Raw genomic sequence first — 27144 nt, 5'->3', positions numbered from 1 at the left:
CTACCAAGTTGGTGATTATCAGTGTAAACCAAGCTTCATAGTGTTTACCGAGATTCTTAGTGCAAACCAAGTTCTTCAGTGTTTACCAAGTTCATAGCTTTAGTAATGTGAATCCAATGTTGACCGAGCTATGTAGTGTCAATTTCATGTCCCCTTTTCAAATAATTAAAAAAATAATAATCTTTGCTAAGGCAGGCAGGCCCAAGAAAGTGAAGTTTCGGAAAAAGGGGGTTAATCTTTGGAAACCGTTGGACTAATAAATGAAAATTATTCTTAAAATATGTTTCATTAACCTCTCTTGGACGTGAGTTACAATTATTCCCTCTTTTAAGGGGTTTGGAGGCATTTTGAGCTGATTCCAGAACTTGATTTTTGCTCATTCTTTGTTGTTCTTCAGAGGCTGCCAAACCTGTGGAGAAGGAGACCCAAGAACGGGAGTTTGCAGGTTTCCAGGGAGACCCAAGAATAGGAGTTTGTAGGTTTCTAAGAAGGCTAAGGATGGGATTTTGAAGCCATTCCATATGCATGCTCATACAGAGTTTGCCTTTGTGCTGAACAGTGCAGATTTGTGGGTTTTCGGGTGTGTTTTTTGTATGAGTTTGGTGTTTTCAGTTGAGTATTTCATATCAGTTTGGGTTGCTGCTGTATTTCAGACTTTAAGGTGTTAAAATAGAGCTGAATATATGTATTGGGATGTGATTAAACTTCTGAGATAGATTATTAGTGTTTTTGTGGTGTTTCGGGGCATTTTTGTGTTAATTTCGGGAGCTCGATGAGCATAGTTTTTGTCCTACATTTGAGAACTGTTGTGTAAAGGCTATACGGATCTGGAAATGTCATTTTTTAGGCTGTTATGCTGCTAAAATTTCTGTAAAAAATTCCACTTTCAGATTTATTAATAATAGGTGAAGCTGTGAAGCTTTTGGCACAATTTCTGGCATACCCGATTTGGGGTTTCTTAAGAAATTTGGTGGATCTTTGTGATATTAGTTGTTTGATCTTGAAAATCTGATTAGAGGTTGGAAATATCATAAAAAATCAGAAAAGGGACATTTCAATCAACCAAGTGATTCAATTTATATGTTGAGTTTCATAGTGTTCATTGAGTCACTAGTGCAAACCAAGTTCAAACTACTTGGAAGTGATTAGTATGAATCGAGCTTCTATGTCTACTAAATGCATGATGATGTTGAGTGTTGACAATGGTTGTTGAGTGTCAGAACCTCACTGAGTTTTTTTCAGAACCTAAGTACCTGTAGTTGGGTCGACTTTGTGTATTTTGATGAAACTTGAACTATAGCCAAATTTGATGAATTGTAATTTGAATTGGTATATATGTAATGTATTGTATCACATCTAAATAAGAATGACACAAATATAGATAGATATGTATAAGAGAAAAAGTATGAAGTGAAAAGGCTAAAAGAAGTATAAGGAGCAGCAAAGATTTATCTATCATGACAAGGTGATCATTACACTCCAAATGAATCTCATTTAACAAATCAAATTTGTAGATCAGAGCTCAGCCACTAGTTCATCCTAATAGGTGGAATAGTTAAATCCTTTCATAAGGTGGACTTAATAGTCTTTTGTAAATCTCTTTACCGAGTATAGAATTCATTGTATGTTTGTAAATCCTTTTGCAAGGTGGACCTAGTAGTTCTTATTGCTTCTAATAGGATAGATCATTAGAAGTGATCATTGTAAACATTAACAGACCAACTTTATACTGTAGTACATAAAGCTTGTGGGTATCATCCCCACTCCAGTTTTACTTTCTATTTGGAAGATTTTTGGGTTACCATATTGTGTGTCAAAGTGTTATGAATGTTTTAATGTTCTTAGTTTTTCATACATGCAATTAGATTAGAATACATATGAAGGATTAATTGGTGAATTAAGATTAAGTTTTATTGGTTACTAATTCACCCCTCCCCTCTCAGGAACATAGCCTATCTTATAATTCCAATAGAAACCACTGTCTGATAAAAGGAAATCCAAGAGACAAGGGGCAACCTTCTAATATATTCAAAAAAACTACTATAATTATGTTGATTAAAATTATAAAAGAAAATTCCATATCTAGATCACTCTTACTTAGCTTTTCTTCTTACTTTCGATCAAAAGTTTGTACATTGATAGAACTTAAATTCATTCTCCAAATTTCTAATTAGGTTTAAAAGTATATTTATTAATTTAACTAATAATAATATTCAGAGTTCATTATTAAAATAAAACTCTTAAATTAATTATTATTAAATTAAATAAATATAAGTACGCCAAATTTGGAACTTTAATTAAGTCTTTTAAATTTGATTCTTCTATTTAATTAATTTCTTAATTAATTAATATAATTAAAATTTGATATTTTAAAATAGATTTTCATTGAATTAAATCATTTCATAATATATTTATTTGATTTAATTAAAACTAAAAATCACAATAGACCCAGAAATCTAAATAAGAAAATCTATCTTTAAGACAAAGTACAAATTCAAACTTAAGGGTCAAAATCTTGAATTTATGTCACTTGATGAGTTTGCAAGGGTGAATAACTTAGATACTTGTCCTATATTCTAGGACAATTAGCATAGTTTTAGGATTTGGACTCCAGAACATCTACCCTCTTTACCATTGAGATATAATGATAGGGCACAATCATCCTAGCAATTCAAGAAAGTCAATGTCTGATACCTACAATCTGCTTAAAATTTGAACCTATATATATATATATATATATATATATATATATATAAACATGCCATGGTGGGGAGTGGTACATTGTGTGGATCTCGACTAGCAAGTGACTACAACTCCCTCCCTCAACCACATTAGAAATGTCAAACATAAAGTAAAACATACATGTACACCATACACATGCAAGTCTGGGATAATTAACCATAAAAAAATATAATTATATCATCCATCTAACTGTCATCATGAAAACAAATGAAATAACTATATGAACATATGAAACATTATCATCAAATGAATAAATATGAACATGTGAAATAACTGAGTATCAAGTAGCTCATCAATAAATAACTAAGTATGAAATAACACCCAGTCAAATTTAGTAGCCAAGTACCACTAAATCATAACATATAACCATAAAGTCAGCCTTAAAGAATTCAAAAATATAACATGAAAAGTAAACTAGGGTAAGGCACTACAATATCTCTTTGTATGTTTAGATTTTTTGTCTTCTTTTTTTTACGCACATTTTGAACTAAAACCTCGTTTGCAATCATTATCCATAGTTTAATTCTATAATTTTTATTTCTCTAGTTTTTTCATGTCTCATTTTTGTACATTTAGGGGAAAAGTTAAAAATAATTATAAATATCCCCAAAATACAAGGAAGCTGCCTCTTCGAGACATAGAGGAAGATTATGATTTGACCATAATATTTCCAATTATTAGTGTGGTCGTCCTTACTCTTTGCACAAACATGGTCATTTTTAAAGAAATAATTGCAATGACAAGTTTTCTTACTAACAAGATAGAAATATATTAAGCTACTAAATGGGATATCATATATTTAAAGATTAGCTTAGGGAATTCAAGTAGCCCATCAATATTTCATATTTGATTGTAATTATTATCGAAGAAATGGATAATAGAAATAGAAAGTAAACAAGTAATGCAATGCGTCAAATTTCCTACCAATAGAGAAATACATTTATATCTTCAAAAATGTCTAGGACTTTGTGATGTAAGTGAGGGAAAATTAAGCACTTAGACTGCAGCCTCATAGAGGGGGCTTCTTAGAAAAATGTTATTAATTTGAAATCATTTGAACAATTAGAAAATTAAATAAATTCTAAAAATAAAATAAATGTGAAAGTTATGTAAGACCATTTAGTGTATAAATAAATGTGTGTGTGTGTGTGTGTGTGTGTGTGTGTGTGTGTCTATATATATATATATATATATATATATATATATAGATAATACAATTTATTTTCTATTAGTTTAAAAAATTGCAAAGTTAAATAATATGTCAATAAATTATATTTAATTCTAATATGATAAAAATGCACAACTCAAATTAATATTTAATTTTTTTAATCAATTAACTCAATTATAAAAAGATAAAGTTGTTAAACTAATTAATGACATAAAGTTGTCATGAAATGACATCCTTGAAAATGCTTAATTAACATTTGGTAATTGTAAAAATATAAAATTGTCATTAATGCATGACATAAAGTGTCATTAATGACATGACATGGCATATTATATTTATTTTTGTTGGGGGAAATTGATTTTAATCCCTACCAAAATTAGTATAGACCAATAGAATTAGTGAAAACTATGAATTATAAAATATTTAAAAATAAAGAAAATATGTAAACATTTAAAATTTCATTTAGCTTTTTAAATTTTATTATGTGATTGGTCAATTTAATTGGAAAATTGAATTGAATGGATGCAATAGTATCTTGCCTTTGATAGGAACTTATAATTTTGTCAAATTATGAACACCTTTACATCTAGTGTCTTCCCTTTAAGTTTAATAAATCTTATCATTACTCATTTTGATAACAGTTACAAAGAGGTTTCAAGTGCTAAATTTAAAGAAAGTGAAGAACTTAAATTTCATCTCAATGAGATTATGTAGGTATTCTTTAACACCAACTTAATAAATTCAAGTGTCATCGTAGATGAGTGAAATTTGGAATAGATCATTGATATTAAAAAATTACATGTTTTTATAGGGTTAAAATAATAATAATCTAGTTGATCTAAAACCTAGGTTCTTCTAGTGGTGGATAACTTGTGCTCTTGAAAGAGCCATCACTAGTTCATACCGCACAAAGAGATGGGTATGAGTGCCTCAATTATAGCATAATTAGTTACCTCTTGCAAGGAGTATGAGTACTCTCTCATTTTAAATTTTCACCAAATGTAGACCCAAAAATAAATAGTTGGCATTGTGGACTATGAAAGGTCCTTTGTTTCCCTTGCATAGCTTGGAGACATTTTTTTTAATGAAGTTTGTTTGCATAATCTAGTGTTAGAACTATAATAGGAAAAAAATGAGCATATCATTCAAATAAAGTTGCTTCAAGAACTTTGCAGTGACCCAAGAGAGGATGGTATGTGCACTATGAGATGATTTTTAGTGGAAGATGTCCTACTAAGTTTTCTATACTTGCCAACTCCCATGATATTTCTCGACTGAATTAATTCTCTATGAACTTAGCATAAATGTGATTTGTGTAGTTACTGAGTGATTTGTGAAAACAACCTCCAAGATTATGGTTTACTTTTTCGTAAGTTTGAAGAAACAACTACTAAAGTCAAAAATATTCTCTTTTTGAACTTGAACATAACTGTTTATCTAACATGAATTAAGATCTTTCCACAACAAAGTTTATTATTACTTGATCTTTTGACTTGACAAGAAGTTGCAACATATCAAGTTTTACAATATTTCATACAATAAAAGAGAAGTCCTTCATAATTTTTTACTTTTTTCTAACAAATAGTATTATATTTGATATAAAAAATAAGATTATACTTGTGAAAAATCCTTGCTAAGATCCATATCCACTAAAATTTAAGCAAAGGTTGTATGCAAAAAATCAAAAGTTCCCTTTTCAATTGTCGAGAAAACAACTAATGAATCTCAATAGATATAAAGAAATAAATTTTCCAAAGCTAAAGGAGAAGACTAGGAAGATTAACCTTATTTGTCATATAGATTGAATGAGAGCAAGAAATTTTCCACAATCCATAGACAACCTTTTGACTGCTCCTAGATTTGATTGTATTGTTGTTTTTACATTAATGTTTTGGATCCCACTCTATGATCCATGATCAAGATGAATAATAGAGAGCATAAGAAGTAAAAAAATCTCTATAATTCATTTTTATTATGGATCATAGAGTGTGATTGGAAATGTTGATGCAAAAATAGCTACAAAATCAAATCTAGAAATAGACAAAAGATAATACTAAAAGATCAAGTAGAAAGATTAAATTTTAAATGCTAAGAGTTAAACAAACTAAAATATTAATCACAATCAACTAATGACTAAAAATATTTTGATCTTCTTTAATGGGATAAAAGATAAAGAGGGAAACCCTAAGTAATCCAAGAAAACTTAATCCTATTATCAAGGAGGCAACCTGACAATTACCTTTAACCTAGATTTTTTTAAAGAAATATATAACATATTTATATTCATTTATATAGTATTTACTGTTAGGAGTCTATATTTAGCTCACACCAAGTATGAGCTTTCTCCCTTAGAATATCCAACCATGTGTGGCAATAGTGACCACTAATGTACCAACTCCCCTTCTGGTCCAACCATTTTCGTTCACCTAGACTATGCCTTACCCCCAATCCTTCATCAAGTGTCCATACATACTCGATTGCCTTAACATACACCCTTGTGGAATATAAGTGCATGCCAAACCTCCATGGGTCTGCTTCCTTTGCTGCAACACGCAAGCTTTCTCAAGCTCCAAGCTCTACTCCTGTTCAACCCATGTTGAACCCCTTACTTAAGTCCTCATGTGTCTTTCCCTTCATGTCCCCCATAAGACAATCTTATTTAGACACTAGCCATATGTGATCTCAATTCCCTAAGTCTCTTGTTCACCCTTAATCAACATTGCACCACTCCATGAATGCCCAAAACTACCATAGCTCCCCTTACAGAACTATGTACACTACCTATGAAATGAACTACATTGAGAATCACCATAACTCCCTCTTTCAACAATGCATCCACTCTGAGTGACTTAGACCACTAAGTCCTCAATTTCTCGCTACACACTCTACCAAAGCATACTCAACACTAATAAAGCACCTCGAGACATCCTTGAGTCCTCAAGTCCAACCTTGCATGCTACCTTAGCATGATTATGTCTACATGACTTAACCTTGAAGCCCCAAACCTATTCCTCTTGGAACTACTGACTGTCTTAGCCAAACATTGAATCCAAACACCAATCATTGACTCCCTTGACACCATGTCTATGTCTACATGCCTCATTGGTGAAAACCTTGTTACTCATGCATCTATTGCACTTAAACCAACCCTCATGTACACCCTCAATCTTACTCAATGGATTATTTTCCAATGCATACTTGAGCATCATGCCCTTGTTCCATGATCCACACAATCCCTTGGATGTTGTTCTCTATTTCCAACTTGGCTATGCCACCATAGCTTCTCCTATGAATCACTTCAGCCATTTCAATCATGCACCACAAGCCATCACTTCTTTCCATCCATCAGAAATTCCCTCTTCGATTCATGCCATACAAATTACCTCTTTAGTCACTTGGCATGGATCTGTCTCATGGCTCGGCTCACCTCAATCACTTCCTCAGAACACTACATCATAGTTATCACATTTGAACTCCACAACCCTTGAGATACTTCATCTCAATGCATCTCTAATCCATCAAGTAACCTTGATGTGCACATAATGCAACACCCACTTTAACACTATCATGCATAGATAACTGGCTCTACAACACTTCCCCACATAGCTCACCATAAAGCCCCAATGCTCCTAGTTAGACAAATAATTTGCCTCCTACCATAGGACTAGGTACTCTTCTTCCCTATCTTTTAGACCTTAGATGTAACTCACATTGAATCATCACTGACATTGGGTCAGGTACTCCACTTCACTAAGATAGGGACCCTTGCATTGCCACCAAACCTCACCACAACATGATAAGGTGGAGTTACTCTTCTTTGCTCATATAACTATGCACCACCTTTATCTCATCCTGACACCAGAGTGAAGAACTACTTGAGGGAGGTCAACTACCTAAGCCACCCTTGATGCACGCTGAAACTTACCTTGTGGTTACACCTCATCTTGACTCCACGCCTTGCCTACACCACAACCATGATAGTGGGAACACCAATTAGCACAACCCCAAGTTTTCACATTGGCTCAGCTCCATGCCTCACCTACACCACAACCATGCTAGTGGGAACATTATGTAACACAACCCCATTGGATACACCTCAAATCAACACAAGGCTTCACCTATGTGACACTTGTGTGTGCCCAACTTTGTAGCACAAGCCCATCGAATATTCCTTAGATTGACACAAGGCCTCACCTATACCACACTTGTGTGCTCCCAACTTTATCACATAAGTCCATACTCTTAGGACTCATTTGGTTGTTGGAATAAGAATGGAATAGGAAGAGAAAATTAGAATATGTTTATATTCGATGTTTGGTATGCTCAATCAGAATTGGGAATATGAAGACATATTCCAATTTTGCCCCTAAAATTAGCATACGTCTATGCCAAAAAATAATTGTTATTGGAATAGGTCATTCCTATTCCCAATTTATTTATTTTTTAATATAAATTTTTTTTTTTTTAAATAATTTTTTTTTTGAAGTATAATTTTAAAAAAAAAAAAATCAAACACTTTTTTTAATTATATCCATTTATTTAAAAAATGAAATAAATAAAATAAAAAATAAAAATCAATTAATCTTTTTACCATTATTGAAAAAAAAAACCAAAAATAATAAATTAAAACAAAAAAATTTAAGGAAAATATTTTATAAAATACAAAACTTAATCTTATTCTTATTCCATTTTTGTACAACCAAACGACGAATTAACATATTTTCAATCGAATTCCAAGTAAACCAAATATGATTGAAATTGCTTTTTTCTATTCCCATTCCCCATTTCCATTCCCATTCCATTTTTCTATTCTAATTTTCAATTAAACTGACCCAAAGTTTCATCTTGTAATCACAACCCTTACATTTAACATCGACGAAAGCAAATAAATAATAATAGCCTCTTCCTAAACTTTTCATCGCGCACAACATAAATTTTGGAAGGCCCTTCTAAGAACCCAAACATGTTTAAGCGGAGAGAACAGTATAATTCTTATTCCACTCGTGACAAAAGTAAGTTATGTCCTAACTTTTACAAGGTAAAGTCACCAAGGAATAACGCCACTTAGATTGTTGTGAGCCAAACTCAGATTCCTCAAGCTCTGACATTGAACAATCTCCGGCGGAATGATTCCACTCAGACGGTTGTACCGAAGATACAGTTCCTGCAAGCTCTTGGCCTTGAAAAGCTGGGGAGGAATTGGGCCATACAATGAACTATACGATAAGAACAATTTTTGTAAGCGCCTCAGTCGACCCAACTCGGGAGGTACGAACCCCTCAAGTTTGTTTTTATGCAATCTCAAATCTTCCAAAAGACTGCAATTCCCAAGCTCTACTGGGATGCCACCGGAAAGCAAGTTTTGGTTCAAATAGAGCTGCTTCAAGTGGGATAGTGATCCGAGTGAGGCTGGAATGCGCCCTGTGAGTTGATTCTGAGTGGCAAAAATCATGGTGAGATTGCTGCACTTGCCGAGCTCCCATGGTATTTCTCCACTGAAAGAGTTGTTGGACAGTTCAACTTCACTGAGTTCTGTGCAGTCCTCAAGTGATTTTGGGATGTGACCTCCAAGCTTATTGGAAGTAACATACAGATATTGCAACTTTGAAAGCCGGCCCAGAGATTGTGGCAGCTCCCCAACCAGTTGATTCTTGTGCAGATAAAGCTCTATTAGATGCTCATAGTTGTCAATGGAAGAGGGTATCTCTCCAGTCAAGGGATTTTCTCCCAACCATAGTTTGGAGAGATGGGTGAGATTTCCAACATTTGATGGGATCCCTCCTGTCAAATTATTGATGGACAAAAAACTCACCTCGAGCAAGGGAAGTCCAAAAATGGAGAGAGGAATGCTTCCGCTGAGGAAATTATCATAGAGGGACAAAGATTTTAGCTTTTTGAGGTCACCAAGTTGGACAGGGATTTTCCCATGGAGATGATTCTGGAAGAGATCTAAATTCTCCAACTGTGTGCAATTTCCTAGCTCAGGAGGAATGGTGCCAGAGAGATTGTTAAAGCTCAAATCGAGCTCTTTCAAATTGTATAAACCAGAGATAGCTGAAGAAAGCTTTCCAGAGAGTTTGCTTTGAGAAAGATCAAGTTTACTCACCGTGTGATCTGGATTGCAGGTGACTCCTTTCCAGAGGCAGGGGTACTTGTCGGAGGAGTTCCAGCTGCTGAACAAGTTGGGAGGAGCAGTGAGCTTGTTCAGAAGAGAAAGTAGAACGGCTCCATCATTGTTGACTGCTACGGTGCGTTGTGCCTGAGATGCTACTACAATAAACGCCATTACTGTAAGTAAGCCCATTCTGAATTATTCGAACTAGCCTTCTCCTAAGTAGTGAGTATAATTTTGAGGGAGCCGAGACCTTTATACTGCTTCAAGTAGCCTTCTCCTACAGTCTTGAAGCCGTCAAACTGCGATATTTCTATGAAGGGGAGCTGCTTTAAATTTCTCATGTTACTGAGAAAATCTTGTCAACCTTTCACTATCAAGGGTCCACATTAGGACGGAGAATCCTCAAGAAAATATGAGGAAAAGATGTATAGTCCCCACTTTACGCAACCAAAAAAAAAATTATCTTTTGTGTGAGATCTATTATAATAAACGCCTAATTTATCGCTCTAACAGGAAGTATCTCATTATAAATTACAATATTCAGATGTTCTGTCTACTGCATGGCCAATTCGTAATTTAGGATGCTGGAGGGAGGCAAGACTTTTGTCCCTCACAAGTAAGAAATCAATAGAGTTTCAAAATTTTTAGCTTTAATTTGTTTTTGTTAATGCAGGTAAAATCACATTCTATTGCAAAAGTGAGTTAATTCACTCAAGTAATCTAGTCAAAAAGTAGAATGCATTGTCTAAGCTTACCCCTTCAAACCGATATAATTTGTTGAATCTACTGAGAAAATTTAGAAGTCGATGCAGGATAGAATTTTTTAAGAAATTTAATATTAAACATGGATCATTTATTTCTACAATGATAGATTCTTGAAGCCTCCAAATGAAGATACTTGTATGACGCGGAGCTACTTAATTTCCACATTGCTGAGAAAATTTAGTCAATCTTTACCAGTCCAGTGTTTTCCAGGAAATGATAAGCATGCAGCAATTATTTGCCAATTAGGTGGGACCAATATCTTCATGGTTTACACCATAAAGCCCTGTTGAACGCGACTTCTAAATTTTCGCAGCGGGTTTTACTTCGAAAAAAATAGACTTTAAACTAGCAAAATGAAAATTTACAAATTTACAAATATTACAAATTAATATATTTTTAACTCATGTTATTTTGTAAACGTGTAACTTATGAGATTTTAATTTGATAATTCCTTTTAGGGCAGTAATCTTTTTGAAATAAATATAAAAGAGTGTATAATGAAATGAATAGATTGTTAAATGCAAAAATGAAAACGGTTTATTGTGTGTATTGTACATGGTTAAGAATGATATTTAAGAAGATACTTTGATACAATTAGTAGCATGGCATAAACATATATGAAGATAAGGAAAAAGACAAGAAAATAGATTCATGGTAATATGACCATCCAAGTGTATCATATGTCCTTGGTTAAGATTATTCTTCATTATTTATTTATTTTTGTGCATTACAATTACACAATCTTATGTCTACATGATCAAGGAGTCAGTTGAATGGCATTTGAGTCTTCGTTCATACTTATGTTTTTGGGAAGTATTATCCAAAGAATAAATTTTGTATTTCCTAAGTCATGGGATCCATATTGTATTTTGCATTCCTCCACCTTGCATGGATTGTCCTCTTTGTTCTAGAGTTAAGCTTGACAGTCACCAAGTTAGACACGTCTATTGTTTTAGGTTATGTGCATTCCTATAGCAAGATTTTGATGTGGCTACTCTTAATTATTTTTTTCTAACAAGGTTACGCATCTTGAAATGCTATTTGTTCCTCTAGAATGACAGATTTTCTTTTGAAATTTTTGGAATATGTTCAAAATGTTATCATGCCTCTTCTCTATGAGTTTTAGATGATTTGGAGTACAACATTGCAATACTTTGATGTGAGTTTCAAGAGTACCACATTAAAATATACTTTATTTTAAATAATAACAATCTATATGGGATACTCTATAAATTCCTCATCTTAATGAGTTTCATATATTGCATTTGTTAGTTGTAAGTGATTCAATTACTAAGACGAGGTGGGGGTGAATCAATAATCAACCAAACAATCGTCTTTTTAACCTTTTAAACCTTCAATCTACTTGATATGAAACTCAATAGAAGAACATGAAAATGTTCAACACATGAAACCATCCACAAAGTTAACACGGATATTTTGGTTATGCGAAAACCCAACTTGGATCAAAACTACAGTGGGGATTAGACCCACAAATAATATACTCTTTTGAAGTATGTCATGAAAGGAACTTAACCCTATTATGAGTTACAAAGATAGTGTTAGCAAGGATAACTTTAGTGGCTAATATTCACCAATTGGCAAATCTCACTCATCAAGAACCCTAGATTTGGCTTTTTTTTTGTACTTTTGGGATGTATGTGTTGCTTGCACTTTACTTAAAGTGGGTCCCATGCTTAGGCTAATCACCAATAATAATACATAAGTATTCATATTTTAGTGATGAATTCGCCAATGGAATCTAATTTTTCTACATAATCATTTAAATAGATTCGCCTACAATTTTGAAGGCTTGTCTTAATTGATGGTCATAGTCACCAATATTTGGTAAAATTTTAAGTTACACTAGAGATTAAGTATGTATATTTGACATGTGTCTCTATTTTGAGGGCTTTTCATAAAACTTTTTATCCTTTCTCACTTTGTTGTGAAATAGATTTGATTGGGACACTTGTCTTTACTTTGAGAACTTTCTTTAAAACTTGGTATCCTTTTAAAAGTTTGGCTTGAAATAGGATTTAGGCCATTGGTTTAGGATCATCCAATAGCTAAAAATAATAGGGGTGCTTCCCCTGAACAACCATTTAATAATTTGGAGGAAAACTATAATGATAAAAGTGGGCTAAATCTAACCTTAAAGTTTGTTAATTAATTAGGCTCCATATAATAATAATAATAATATCATTTTTTCTATGTGTATTTTTTTCCACGATTTTCATCAATAATGAAAGATTCACTAGGATTTTACAAAATTTTCATATGATTGAAAAATAATCACTAATCAAATTTTAAAAAATTCCCTACTTAAAAATACAAATTCACCAATGAAATTAATTTTTTCCTCCTAAACTAATGTTTGATTCGCCAAAATTTTATACTTTTTCTAAAGTGGGGTTTCTTAAAATTATCCCTAAGTGTTAGATGCCAACCTATTTGGGGATTTACCTCTATCCCTATTAGGAGCTTTACCCTATTAGGGGTAGCCATGTTAAAGGACTTTGAACATTGGCTAAAGTATCACCCTATTAAAGAAATTACAATAAGGACCTATAAGGATCCACCCAGTTAAGGGATTTCAACTATTGCAACTATTAGGGAACAATGGAAAGAATAATTTGTGTAACAGTACCACTTCTACTTGATCATATCCACTTAAGCTCAAACCCACTTCTCAAGACACTTAACTTCTTCGTGTCTGGATCACACCTCGCACTTCTTAACTACACTTACTAGACCATGACCAATAACAATAAAATTATTCTTCTTTCACTTTTTTATATTAGTTTTCCATTTCCAACAACATATCCAAACCCTTAATGTATTAGTTTTATGAAATCCAAATATCTCACTCAGATCTAACTACCATAAGACAATATCTTATGCTCTCCAACACTTCTACATGATGACACCAACTAATTCACATAATTTTGTGCTAGAGATCAAACACATTTTGACCAACCACTTGCTTCCTCTAGAAACTTTTCCATATACTATTCTCGATCAATGTAATTCTAGATCATCACGTCCATATTTTCATCCATGTCACTAGATCATAACTAACTCATCCTAATTCACCATGACCTAAGCATTGGTCATTAATCATCAATTAACTGATTGTTACTCAAGAACTAATTCTTCTTTAACTTGTTCATCACACCTTCACAACTTCACCAGTCACCTATCACTACTTCACCACCTGTCATTCTATCCTACAAATATTACACCTAAAACTAATCCTAGCTTAAAGAAAATAAGTGTAGTTTTGATATGTATCTTGAAATAGAAGAATTTCTCCAAAATATCAATATCTATCAAAATAGATGTAGTTTGAATCACTCCAAAATGTCAATATTTATCAAAATAAGTGTAGTTTATATATCTATTAGTCCAAAAATGATGTCTACTAGACTAGAATCAATCATTTATCTATTTAAAAACTAATCTTAGCTTAGTATTAGACAATGCTATTTAGTAATGAGATCATTGAGAAAAATTAAATTGTAAGGATAATGAAAAATTCATAGATAGAGGGCATTTTTATATTATAGAGAACTAGTACCTTTGATCATAATACAAAATTGTAAAATTAAACTAGCATTGATTTGTTATTAATTTGAAAAAGTGTATTATTATATTAGTACTATATAAATCAAAGATAAAATAGCTTTCAAACTTAAATAGTTCATTCCCTAATATGCAATGTAGTATGATTATATTAGTATAATATATATCTATGGAAAAATACCTAGATCTGGATGGTTAACTAGGCCCTTTGATATCATGAGTAGCTAATATCTATGGAGTCTCTCAGCTAGGCCCTCTGATATTTTAAGCATATGATATTCTATGCAACCCCTCTGATATTTTGTACTCAGAGAATACAAAATGTTAACACATAGACTAAGCCCTTTGATATCTTGAGATCTCTTTGAAATTTTGTGCTCACAAAGAAATCTATGCCCAAATAGAATTTAATGCATTCTATGCGAAGAGAATTTAAATTGAACTAGTTTGAGCTCAAAGAGAATGTAAATGCATTTTTAAAAGAATTCCTTCACCAAATGCCATATTAATAGATAAATTTTCCCTCGTACAATTTGATTTTGAATTTGACAATTTTCTTTCATTTGTGGCTTTCCTTTAAACATTTGAGCATTATTTTAAGATTTTATAATTTTGTTGATTTGTGGTGATCCATGTAACAGGCCAAAATAATGTGAAATGAAATGCACACACATAGGAAAATTTGTTGTAACAACAAGTGAATATATAAAACCTAAAAACTATTCACACAATTCAGTAAAACTTTATAAATAGTTACATAATCAAACTGGGTAAAAATTACTTCCTAAAGAAAATAAATTATAGATGATCCCAAAGGATTAGAAGGCATTCTCCCATTAATCTAAAGGGGTGTTTGTCATTCCAAGTAGCATTCAAAAAATTTCAAATTTAAGATGTCCCAGTGCTTTAGTAAAAAGATCAGCAATTAGTTCTTCAGTGAAATAGTGTTTCACCTATATAGTTTTGGCCTCAACATGATGTCGAATCAAGTGATATTTGGTATTGATACACTTGGTTCAATCATAAAATTTAGGATTCTTGGCCAATTGTATTGCAAAATTATTATCAACAAATAAATTTTTTGAAGTTATCTATTTCTCTTGCAAATCATCAAGAATTTTTCTAAGCCACACAATTTCTTTTGTAGCTTGAGTTGTTGCTACATATTCCTCTTCAACTGTAGAGTCAGCAGGAATTTTTTATTTCTTTGATTTCCAAGTAATATCAGCTAATCCTAGAGTCATCAAATAATCAAAAGTAGATAACCCATTCTCTTTGTCACCATCAAAATCTGAGTTAGACTAGCTAGTAAGATGGAAGTCTAAAAGTTTTGAATATTTTATACCAAGAGTTTGAGTTCCTTTTAGATATGTTAAAACTCATTATGTTGCAATCCAATATCCTTCACATGGTTTATGCATAAATCTGGACAAAATTCCTACTGCAAAGGCAATTTTAGGATGAGTAGTGGTGAGATAAACCAAACTTCCAACAAGTTGTCTATACTTTGTTGGATCTTCAAATGCATTTACTTCATTGGATGAAATCTTCATATTTTGCTCCATTGGAGTGGAAAAAAAATTACAATCTTTCATGCTAAATCTATATAATAACTCTCCAATATACTTTTTCTGAGAAATAAAAATGAACTTAGGATTTTGAATGACTTCAATACCTAAGTAATAATGAAGTAATCCCAAGTCAATCATATTAAAACACATTTTCAACTCTCTCTTAATGGATTTTATATAATCATCATTATTGCCTATGATGAGAAGATCATTAACATATACAACTAGATACACAATTGATCTACCAATTTTCTTGACAAAGAGAGTTGCATCACCTAGACTGAAATTCTTGTACTCTAATTTCAAGAGGTGCTCGGTTAATTTTTTAGACCAAACATGTGGTGATTTCTTCAAACCATACAAAGATTTTACTAATTTACATACCTTGTGTTCCTAACCTTTGATAACAAAACCTTGAGGTTGTAGCATATAGACATTTTCCTTCAAATATCCACTCAAAATGGTTGTTTTAACATCCATATGATGTATATTCCATCCTTTTTGTGTTGCCAAAGAAAATAATGCTTGAATAGTTCCCCACTTGGTTGTAGGAGAAAAAATTCTGGTGTAGTCAACACCTTCTCTCTAAGCATATCCTTTTGCTACAAATCTTTCTTTGTGTTTGTCAAGAAAACCATCAGCTTTATATTTGTGCTTATATACCCACTTGCAACCAATAGGTTCAGTTCCACTTGGAGGCTCCACTAACCTCCAAGTTCCATTTTTATGAGAGGATCATACCCTCTTTGCATTTCACTTCTCCATGCATCACTTGTTGCTTCTTGAAATGAAGAAGGTTAATCAACAATAGAAAAAATTAATTCAAATTCTTCATACCTCTTTGGAATTTGCTTAGTTTGGATTGATCTACAATTTGATTTCTTTGATGTTTTATCAATCTCTAGAGCCTTAGAATTAGATTCTTCACAATCTGGTTCATATTCTTTTTCAATAGGTTCTTCACAAACAATTTTAGATTTTTTAAAACTCTTTTCTTCTCTTTCAACAAACTCTTCACAAACTAGTTCAACTTCTTTAGAATTTCTCTCTTTCATAATGTCTTCATTCTCTATAACTTCCAAAGGTTGACCTAGAAAGGGAATCCCACCTTCAACAGTTGGAAGTTCATTATCCCATTCATGATAGAATTTTTTGGATTGAAATCTATCAAGATGAGAAATTTGTTTATCAGTACTGTGTGCATGTCTTTCAAATTCAAGAAATATAACATCTCTAGAAATAATTTTTTTTATTATCCTCATCATATAGATGATAAGCTTTGGAAGTAGTATAATATCCAAAAAAATGAATTTTATACTCCTAGCTTCTAATTTATTTCTCAACTGAGTAGGAATTAAAGAATAACAGGTGCAACCAAAAACCCTAAAATGCTTGTCACTTGGAAGATGACCATGCCACATTTCATAGGGGGGTTTACTTTTTAGTGCATTAGAAGGACTTATGTTCTTTATGTAGACAACACAAAGAACTACTTCTCCCGAAAACATTAAGTTAACATTTTTTAAAAACGTCATAGATCTTATCATATTCAAGAGTGTTCTATTCATACGTTCTGCCACACCATTCTGCTAGGGTTTATAAGGAACAATTGTTTGATGCTTAATACCACTTTCCTCCAAATATTTCTCAAAATATTTAGAAGTGTACTCACCACCATTATCACTTCTTAAGGTTCCAATATTGAGTTGAGTCTCCTTTTTAATCCACAAATGGAAATTTTTGAAGGTATGAAAAGCTTGAGATTTATTTTTTAATAAATAAACCCAACACATCCCAGTATACTCATCAATAAAAGTCATTATTTATTTGTTTCCATTTGCTGATGGAAAAGGCATAGGCCCACACAAATCTAAGTGAATGAGACCTAGCTTTCTAGAAGCTCTAAAAATAAAATCATGAAAAGGTTGTTACTATATTTACATAAAATGCAACCATCACATTGAGAAATTTGTTTTGGGATAGTGGGAAGTCCTTGAATTCAATTTTGTTTCATAAATTTGAGACTATCATAGTTAATGTGACCAAATCTTTCATGCCATAACAAGCTGGAAGAAAAATTACCACCATGCGGTGAAAAATTCACATAATTTTGAGAACTCGATGAAGTACCTTTCAAATATAAATTTAATCATCTTCCACTCTAGTCATTGCAATCACATGATTAGCATCGCTTCTAATCTCAATAGTACCATCAAACATATGTATTGAATGACCTTGTTGTCTAATATGCACAAGTGATATTAAATTTCTCTTCAATTGTGGAAGATAAAGAGCTTTAGAAAGTATGTAATCAATAAGACCTAGTAATTTAAGTCTAATAAATCCAACGCCTAAAGATTTTAACTTAAATTTTTCAAAAAAATATACTACTCCATCCACTTGATCAATGAATGTCTCAAAAAAATATCTTCTAAATGTCATATGACATGTGGCTCCAGTATCTAACAACCAAGTATCATTCAAAGTAGAATTTGAAGTACTAAAAAATTCTTCAATCCCAACATTACAATGTGCTATAACATAATGTGTAGATTCAGGAGGGTTACCTTTGTCTAGTGGCTTCTCCTTCTTGTCATAAATCTTCTCCAATGGAGTTCGACAAAGATTGGCACTATGACCCATTTTTCCACATCTCTAGCATTGTATACATTGCTTCTCTTTTTTATGATAATCTCTATGCTAGTGTTGCAACTGAGAATATTGTCTATCACCTCGATAATTTTTACTCCCTCTACTTCTAGATTCTCTTCTTCCATGACCTATATTGCTACTGTCATGTCTAGAAGGCTCATCTTTGGATGTTTGCCCTTGTTGTTTTTGTGCAAGTCACTAAGTCTCAACATTTGAAAGTGATTCTTTCTTCCCAATTTCTTTTTCTCTCTCTACAATCTTCTCCACAAGTTTTTCCAATGTTATCTCTTTCATCTTTTTACTAGCTTGAAGAGATTCAAGATAGTGTGAATAGGTAGGATAAAGAGCTTTAATAAAAGCATTGATTTGTAGATCTACTTTTACACTCGTGGCTTCAATATCATGAAATAAAGCCCTAATTTCATAGTCTAACTTCATTAGATCATTATCTTTCATTTCTAAGTTGAATAATATCATTGATAATCTAATGATTTCAAGTTCTAAATGAGAATCATATAGATCTTTGAGTTTATTTAATGCTGCAAATGCACTCTTACAAGAGATTATATGTCTACTTACCCCTTTAATAATGTACGCAACAATGAGAGCATAAGCCTTTTTGTCTTTACTCTTCTAGATGACAAGTTCCTTTTTGTCCGTAGGCTGCCCTGGCTCTTCATTTTCATTTTTTCTTTCACAAACATCATCCCACAAATCATTAAGAATAAGAGTAATTTTAATTTTCTAAAACCATTCATGGTAATTCTCTTTTCCAAAAAAAACTATTCCAACAATTGAAATTAAAGAATGCATTGGAATCACTATTCAATCTAAATTATTTTCCTCCATCAACTTGGCTTTGATACAACTATAAAAGGCCCAAAGAATGTGAAATGAAATGCATACACACAAGAAATTTATTATAACATCAAGTGAATATATATAATCAAAATAATGTATAGGCAGTTGAGTAAAGCTATATAAATAGGTACATAATCAAACTACCAAAAAACTACTTCCTAAATAAAATAAATTGCATATGATCCTAAAGGGTTAGTTAGCAATTCGTGGTTGTCAAAGTTTGTAATTTAATTGGTTGATAATGCAAATTGGTTGATCTATGGTGATCTGTGGAAATCAAAGTTTGTAATTCAATTGGTTGACAATTGATTATGCTCTTTCCAAGAGAAGATTTTGAATTGTGTTGGCATTAATTGTTTGATTTGGATGGATTGGGGAGCTTAGACATATCCATGATTACTATGTAGGTACTCATTTTTCTTGTCAAAGACCCAACTTTGCTTGTCAAAGACTCCAATTTCAGCATTTGAGTTGAAAATTTGTTAGAGATGGGATGAGTGATAGAAGAAAGATTAATTTATTTATATATGTAATGGCATTGGAAGTTGAACAGTAGTACAATATTCATGGCTTATGAAGAAAGTAAAAGGTTTTTGTCTTGTCCATGAGTTTAGACAACTATTTTGTAAAAGAGTACAATTCTAGATACAATATGTTATACATGTTTCTTTATATTATGTAAGGACTTACTTAAATTTAAAAACTTACATGTTAGATGAGTTTGTATGAAATATACAATGGTGGTTCCTTGTCTACAACTTGAATTAATTTTAATAAATCAATGATATACGTATTATTAAATTTTAATGATTTTCTAGTATGTAATTATTGATAAATAAATACATAAAAATCAATATCTTACTATTTAGTCAATAGGTTGTATTGATTCTACATTTAGCTCAAAATTTTTTAACAACCCTCACAATATTTGATACATGTTCAAGTTATGGGTCCTCTTCCCTAATAGATATAATGAGAGAGTTAAAATGGAAGAAATATATATAATAAGTAAATATATCAACATCTTATTAAATTTATTAATTATAATTTCTAATTTAAAAAAGTAGAAAAGATATAGTTGAACTAAGAAAATTTTAGCATGTAATAAGATTAAATTTTCTAAATATTTATTTAAAAGAAGGAAAATTGAAAAAAGTTGTTTTAGGATATAAATTAAAAATTAAAAATTAAAATAATAATCCTCTATTGTTCATATAAAATTTTAAAAATCTAATTTGTAATCATTTTATTTTAAAAATAAGAATTAGAATTTAAGGAAAATTAATGAACTTCATAGAAATAACTTCTAATTGTAATTTTTTACTAATTCATTTTCACTATTGTAAATATCACATAACTTAAAAATAATGTAAAAATGAAAATAATGATTTATTTATTTTTTAAACTTAATGAAATATTAATTTAATATAATTTAATCTTTAAAAATTTCTAAATTTAAAAAGTATGTAGTGAAAGATAGATACAACATTAATATTATTTTAATTATTATTAAAAACAATCCCATTAGAGTAAAGCTACCAAATAAAATAATAATAAATTATTAAAGTGTCATTCTTCAATCATATATTATATCAACTCGAGTTCAATACTTGGCGACTTATCTTTTATCCTAAATAAAACATGCTCATCTCATAAAGTTTGTGTATGCTCTAACGAAGCCTAAAGTATTAATGAGCTTACATCATGCTTAATTTTTTTTTTGTTTGTTTGATAAAATTAAATTTCATCCTTGCCAAAAATACTATAGACAAATAAGATTAAAGATAAAAGCAATTTATATAAACATAAAAATTTTAAAAATAAAATAGACTATTATGGTTATTGTATATATATTTTTAAATACTGCAATATGATTTGGTTAAATTAATTTAAAGAGGAAGTCAGTGGATACAATAGTATCCTACCTAGAAACTAATAAGGTCTCATTGCCTCTAGTTTATGTTCATGCTAAATTTTAATTGATGATTGTAGTTAAAGTGTTAAATATCTATGTAATTTTTATTTTTTTTAAAGGGTAAACGCTTTGACCTGGAGCTATGAACTAGTGAGGTCACAAATGAGGACCTCATTCCCATTAGATTTGAACCTTGATGGCAAGGATAACAACTCAACAATGTAACCATCACAACATGCCACTATTGGCAAATATCTATGTAATTTAATTATCATATAGTTTTCTAAATTTAGAAAGCAATACAATTTTGAAGTTTTATTTAGAGATATTGTGTAACTTCAAAGTTGTTTATTCAAATATAATATTGATGTGTATTTTCAAATCACGTAATATTCATGTGCAAGATGAATATCAAAACTATTGACAAAACTATGTTAAGAAGGAAAAAGATTTTGATAATTGTATAGAGAATGATTAAACAAAAACATATGAAAATAAATAAAAGTGTTTCAAATACTATATGCAATAAACTCATCTTAATCATATTTTTCTTCTCATGTTTAAATATAATGTAAAAGTGTTGCAATACATGTCTTGTCAAACTAGTTTTTTAACAAACTCTATGCAAAGTAAAAGTTGTGATTTTGCATATATTTATAATCCATAGCAACCTTAGCTAGAAATGAACTTGTAGGATACAATGAGCTAGCTCCAAACCATTCTAAAAAGAAAATAAAAAACTCAAACATCGAAAATGGAAAAAGGTAAACTTTACATGGTTTAGAGCTAATGTCATTGTGGTAGATGCTTATGCAAGGGAATGAGCCTCTTGAGTTAACATATATTGTCTTAAAATAGTTAAGTGCTACCTAACTATGTCTAGGTGTCTGCACACTGGAGGCATACTCTGCCTACCAGGCTACCTACATACTTGTATCTATAGGATCAAGACCCTTGAACTACTCACTCTAACGAATATGTAGTTTTGGTTTCTAATTGTTTTGATGTAGTTGTATTCTTATAACCACTAGTGAGCTTTACTCACCTAATACAACTCTTCACCATCATACACCCACTCATGTAAATCAAGCAGTTTCTTATAATTATAATACTGTAATACCCTAGTGCAACCTATCTTTTTTAGTTTACATTTAATGTAAGGTTAACATATATATGTCCTAACTCACTCCTTAAATAGCTATGTTTAAACTCTAGCGACAAGAATCAATGGGTCTAAATGGACCAGTCAAGTTAATGCTAAAACACAGAGTTTAGCCTTCTATTTTAAAAAGGAAGGTACACTAGGTACATCCCAGAATTTCCTCATCAAGTCCTTCATAAAATTTATCCAATATTACAAAATTTTCCCTAAGAAATAATAGTTCAAGTGAAATAAACACATGAAAAATGAGGAAGAAAAAAGGGGAATCTACTTACCAATAGATGTTGCCATCACATCTATGGTCATGCTACCTATTGAGTGAGTTTTATTGTTTTTATGTTGTACCAAGATCTCTTTATTTACATACATACAAATGGGGAATGATTAATGTCATTTTTTCTTTCCTTTTTTGTTTATAATCCATAATCCACAATCCACAAGATCTCTCTATATATATACATAGATACATACATACATAGAAACACAAATTTGTGTGTGTATGTATGTATATAAACACATATATACCTATACATATGTATATATGTATATACATACATACATACATACATACATACATATACATACATACATATAGATAAGCATACATACAAACATACATCTGCTTAAGTAATTTTATCACCTTGGAAAATTCTATTTGATCATGCTAGCTGGGACTAGTTGATTGTTCATTTTATTGTACCTAATCTGATGACAGTTCTATAGGAGTTTGAAATCAACTCAGCTAATCAACAACTAGACCAATTTTACTAGGTTATGTCTTGTCATTTAGCACAGGCTAAGTGATTTCTATTGTTTTATTATTTGGACTTTGGAATATGTATGTAGTTGAAACAATTTTTTTATTGTTCTAATATGTAATAAGCACCTTAAAAAATATCTCTTTGTATATATAAAGAGTACGAGTTGTGTAATTTTTCATGTATTACATTTGCATTTTCTTTGCCATTGCTTATAAGAGCATTTCAAGGTTGGGAACCACTTCAACATCCTTTGTATGGTTTAGAGGTAATGTCATTGTGGTAGTGAGAATAACTTCAATGAAGAGTTCAATGTAAGGAGTTACTACCCTAAAACTATGCTACAAATTCTTGGGAGCCAAGAGACCCTAAACCTATGCTACATTTTCTGGAGACATGAGAGAAGTTACTACTAGCTTCCATACTTCATAAAATTTTGGATCATATAGTGATGCCCAAATTAACTTCAATAAATGCATGGTTATGTCTTTTGCTACCATTATTGGGTCATCATATGGAGCCTTTATATCCAACCATTCGTTATAAATTGGGAAATGCGCTTAATGCCTAACGTGCAAGTGAATCATCTACATATGTAATTTTATCACCTTGGAAAATTGTATTTTATCCTACTAGATGAAAATAACTAATTTTTCATTTTATCATACCTAATATGAAGAAAAGTCTATAGGAATTTGTAATCAACCCAGCTAATCAACAACTAGACTAATTTAACTAGCTTATGGCTCAGGTATGTGTTATTCCCATTTATCATATGGTTGCAATTTTAGAGGCAACATTTTTTTGAAAGTGGAACCAGGTTTTGTATCATTGGCTTTGTTAAAGTATTGATTTTAATGAAGTAACAAAGTGGTTTTTAGGGTGGAAAGGACTATTTCTCCCTGATCTTCTTGCTAATGAGAGGATAATAAGTTAGCTAAATGTATCCCTTCATATGATGAATGGAGTTGTAGAGGGTACGACTGTGGAACAACCTAGGGCTAGAGAGAATGTAAGCTATCTTAGGGTGACAGAGCAACACCAATTTGGGGCACTTCAACAACAAGAAGCTATAGTAGCATATGCTCAACAAGCCTCAACTTCCATGGGCAGTGGGATTCACCTGAATGATTCCATGGGTGCACGTCAATTAAGTTTGAAGGAAGTGATTGTAAAATATGAACAAGAACCTGACATCAAATTTTACCCTAAAGTGGGATGCACACATGATGGTCTTCATTTTTATGGATTTGGAACTCTCAGTATCTCTCTAGATTCTATAAATCAACAAGTGCTTGCATAATCCAGAGATAGATGGGTGATTGCATCATTGAAGTAGCTAGTTGAGATGCACTGTAGTTGAACTGGAGGAAATCATTGATAAAAAAAAACATTTAATGAAGAGGAAACTTGAAAACCTAAATGCTTAAATGCTAAAATGAAAGCTATCAAGGATCAAACACCTATGCCAAAGTTACAACACAATGTGAAGTTGATTTTAAATATTTTTAAAAAAATTACATAAATCATTCTCAATTTTATGTTCACAACTCAAATGCTCTCCCATGGCCTGAGCTAAAACCCTCATTACTACATCCAAATTTATGGAATAAAATATGATTATGTCCCCAATAGATAATTAAAATATTATTCTTTTGGATTCCACTTAGTACTGTGTCGATAAATTCAATAAATTCTACTACCGTGCAAATTAACTTAAATTGATTCTAAAGCTTAGGCACTAACAACAATTGAAAGGTAAATTGTTGTCAAAAAATATGCTAAAAAAAAGCAAGAGCACATATTTAGAATGAACATAGATATTGGCAACAATGAAGAAACTCATAATCCTCTTATACATAATCAGAATTATGTTGGAGATGAACTCAAGAAATTGAGCAATATAGGAGGTGTTGAGCAAGATATTCTAGCCATCTTGGGTAATTTGGTGAGAGGCTTCTACAATGGAATGAGCCTCATGATTTATCATATAATATCTTAAAATAGTTAAGTGCTACCTAACTATGTCCAAAGCATCTACACACTGGAGGCATACTCTGCGTACTAGGCTTCCTACATACCCTTATCTAGAGGATCAAGACCCTTGAACTACTCACTCTAATGAATATGTAGTTTTAGTTTCTATTTTTTTTTATTTAGTTATATTCCTATAACCACTAGTGAGATTTACTCACCTAATATATCTCTTTTCCATCATACACCTACTCAGACGAATTAGACAGTTTTCTATAATTACAATACTAGAATACCTTGGTGCAACCTTTGTGTTGTAGTTTATAGTTAATTTAAGGTTAACCTATATATGTCCTAAATCACTCCCTATATAGTTCAAGTGAAATAAACACATGAAAAATGAAAGAGAAAAAGAGGAGTTTTTTTTGTTTTTTTGTTGTGCCAAGATCTCTCTGTTTATCTACATACATACATACATATACACATATATATACATATACATATGTATATGTACATACATACATACATATACAAAGATCACAAGGGCATGACAATGAGATGCATAGATCACAAGGGCACGACAATGAAATTCTAGATCTCCCTTGATCTCCACAATCGACAAGATCTTTTTATATATACATATATACATACATACATAGACGCAAAAACATACATAGATATACATACATACATATATATACACATACATACATACATACATACATCTGTGTATGCAATTTTATCACCTTGGAAAATTGGATTTGATCCTACTAGCTAGGAACAACTTATTATGCTTATGGCTTGTTTCTTTCTAAAAATATCTTCGTTGATATGTCTTTATAAATTTCTTATGAACTCTGCCCATTTTTCCTGGTCTGCATTATTTTTGTATAGGATCCTGAGCTAAGTCACTTAGCACGAGTTGAGTGAGTTTTGTTGTTTTATAATTTGTATTTTAGAATATGTATGTAGCTAGATTAATTTTTCCATTGTGTTAATATGTAATAAGCACCTAAAAAGATCTCTCTCTGTATATAAAGTGTAAATTTTCTTGCCAAATTTCATATTCTTGGCTGACTGATGCACAACTCTTATTGTAGCTATGAAAACTAATTGTGATCGTGAATGGGCATGTCTTTGAATGGAGACATGAACATTCACAATAATAGGAAGAGATATGATGGTAAATGGGCATGTCTCTGAATGGAGACATATATATTGATATACATATATACATATATAAATATATGTTGATCATAGTTATTGTTAGACCGAAGCTACATGCTTTAACATAAAGACTATAAGTTGAGCAATTTGTCATGTATTGCATCTACATTTGGTTTGCCATTACTTATAAGAGTGTTTCAAGGTTGGGAACCACTTCAACATCATTTGCATGGTTTAGAGGTAATGTCATTGTGGCAGAGAGAATAACTTTAGTGAAGAATTGAGTGCAAGGAGTTACTACCCTAAACCTATGCTACAAATTCCTAGGAGCCAAGGGACCCTAAACCTATGCTACATTTTCTAGAGACATGGTTGAAGTTAGTATTGGCTTCAATACTTCATATCATTCTAGATCATATAGTGATGTCCAAATTAATTTCAATACATGCATGGTTACATCCTTGGCTTCCATTATTGGGCTAGCGTATGGAGGCTTTATATCCAAAAATTCACTATAAATTAGGGAATGCACTTCATACCTGGCATGCAAGTGATGCATCTACATATACAATTTTATCACCTTGAAAAACTATATTTGATCTTACTAGCTAGGAATAATTGACTGTTCATTTTATTGTACCTAATCTAATGACAGTTCTGCTAGAATTTATAATCATCCTAGCTCATTAGTAACTAGACCAATTTAAGTGGG

At 31.5% G+C, this 27144-nt stretch overlaps 1 protein-coding gene across 1 annotated transcript; it reads right to left on the bottom strand.

The window, feature by feature from the left end:
* Positions 1-8547: 8547 nt before the first annotated feature.
* On the bottom strand, positions 8548-10333 carry LOC149577643 (uncharacterized). The gene has a single exon (XM_089824809.1). It carries the CDS (start codon positions 10212-10214, stop codon positions 8955-8957), a length of 1260 nt encoding a protein of 419 aa, XP_089680935.1. The 5' UTR covers positions 10215-10333; the 3' UTR covers positions 8548-8954.
* Positions 10334-27144: the final 16811 nt, after the last annotated feature.

This window comes from Cupressus sempervirens, chromosome 1 (assembly GCF_028749045.1).
Source record: "Cupressus sempervirens isolate cs-2001-9-10 chromosome 1, ASM2874904v1, whole genome shotgun sequence".
In the NCBI taxonomy this organism is placed as follows: Eukaryota; Viridiplantae; Streptophyta; class Pinopsida; order Cupressales; family Cupressaceae; genus Cupressus; species Cupressus sempervirens.
The sequence above is the reverse complement of the archived record's forward strand: the minus strand, read 5'-3'. Positions and strand labels throughout refer to the sequence as shown.

What these genes read in the sequence shown, in the direction of transcription:
- LOC149577643 (XM_089824809.1), bottom strand. Translation starts at nt 10,214, where the DNA reads ATGGGCTTACTTACAGTAATGGCGTTTATTGTAGTAGCATCTCAGGCA.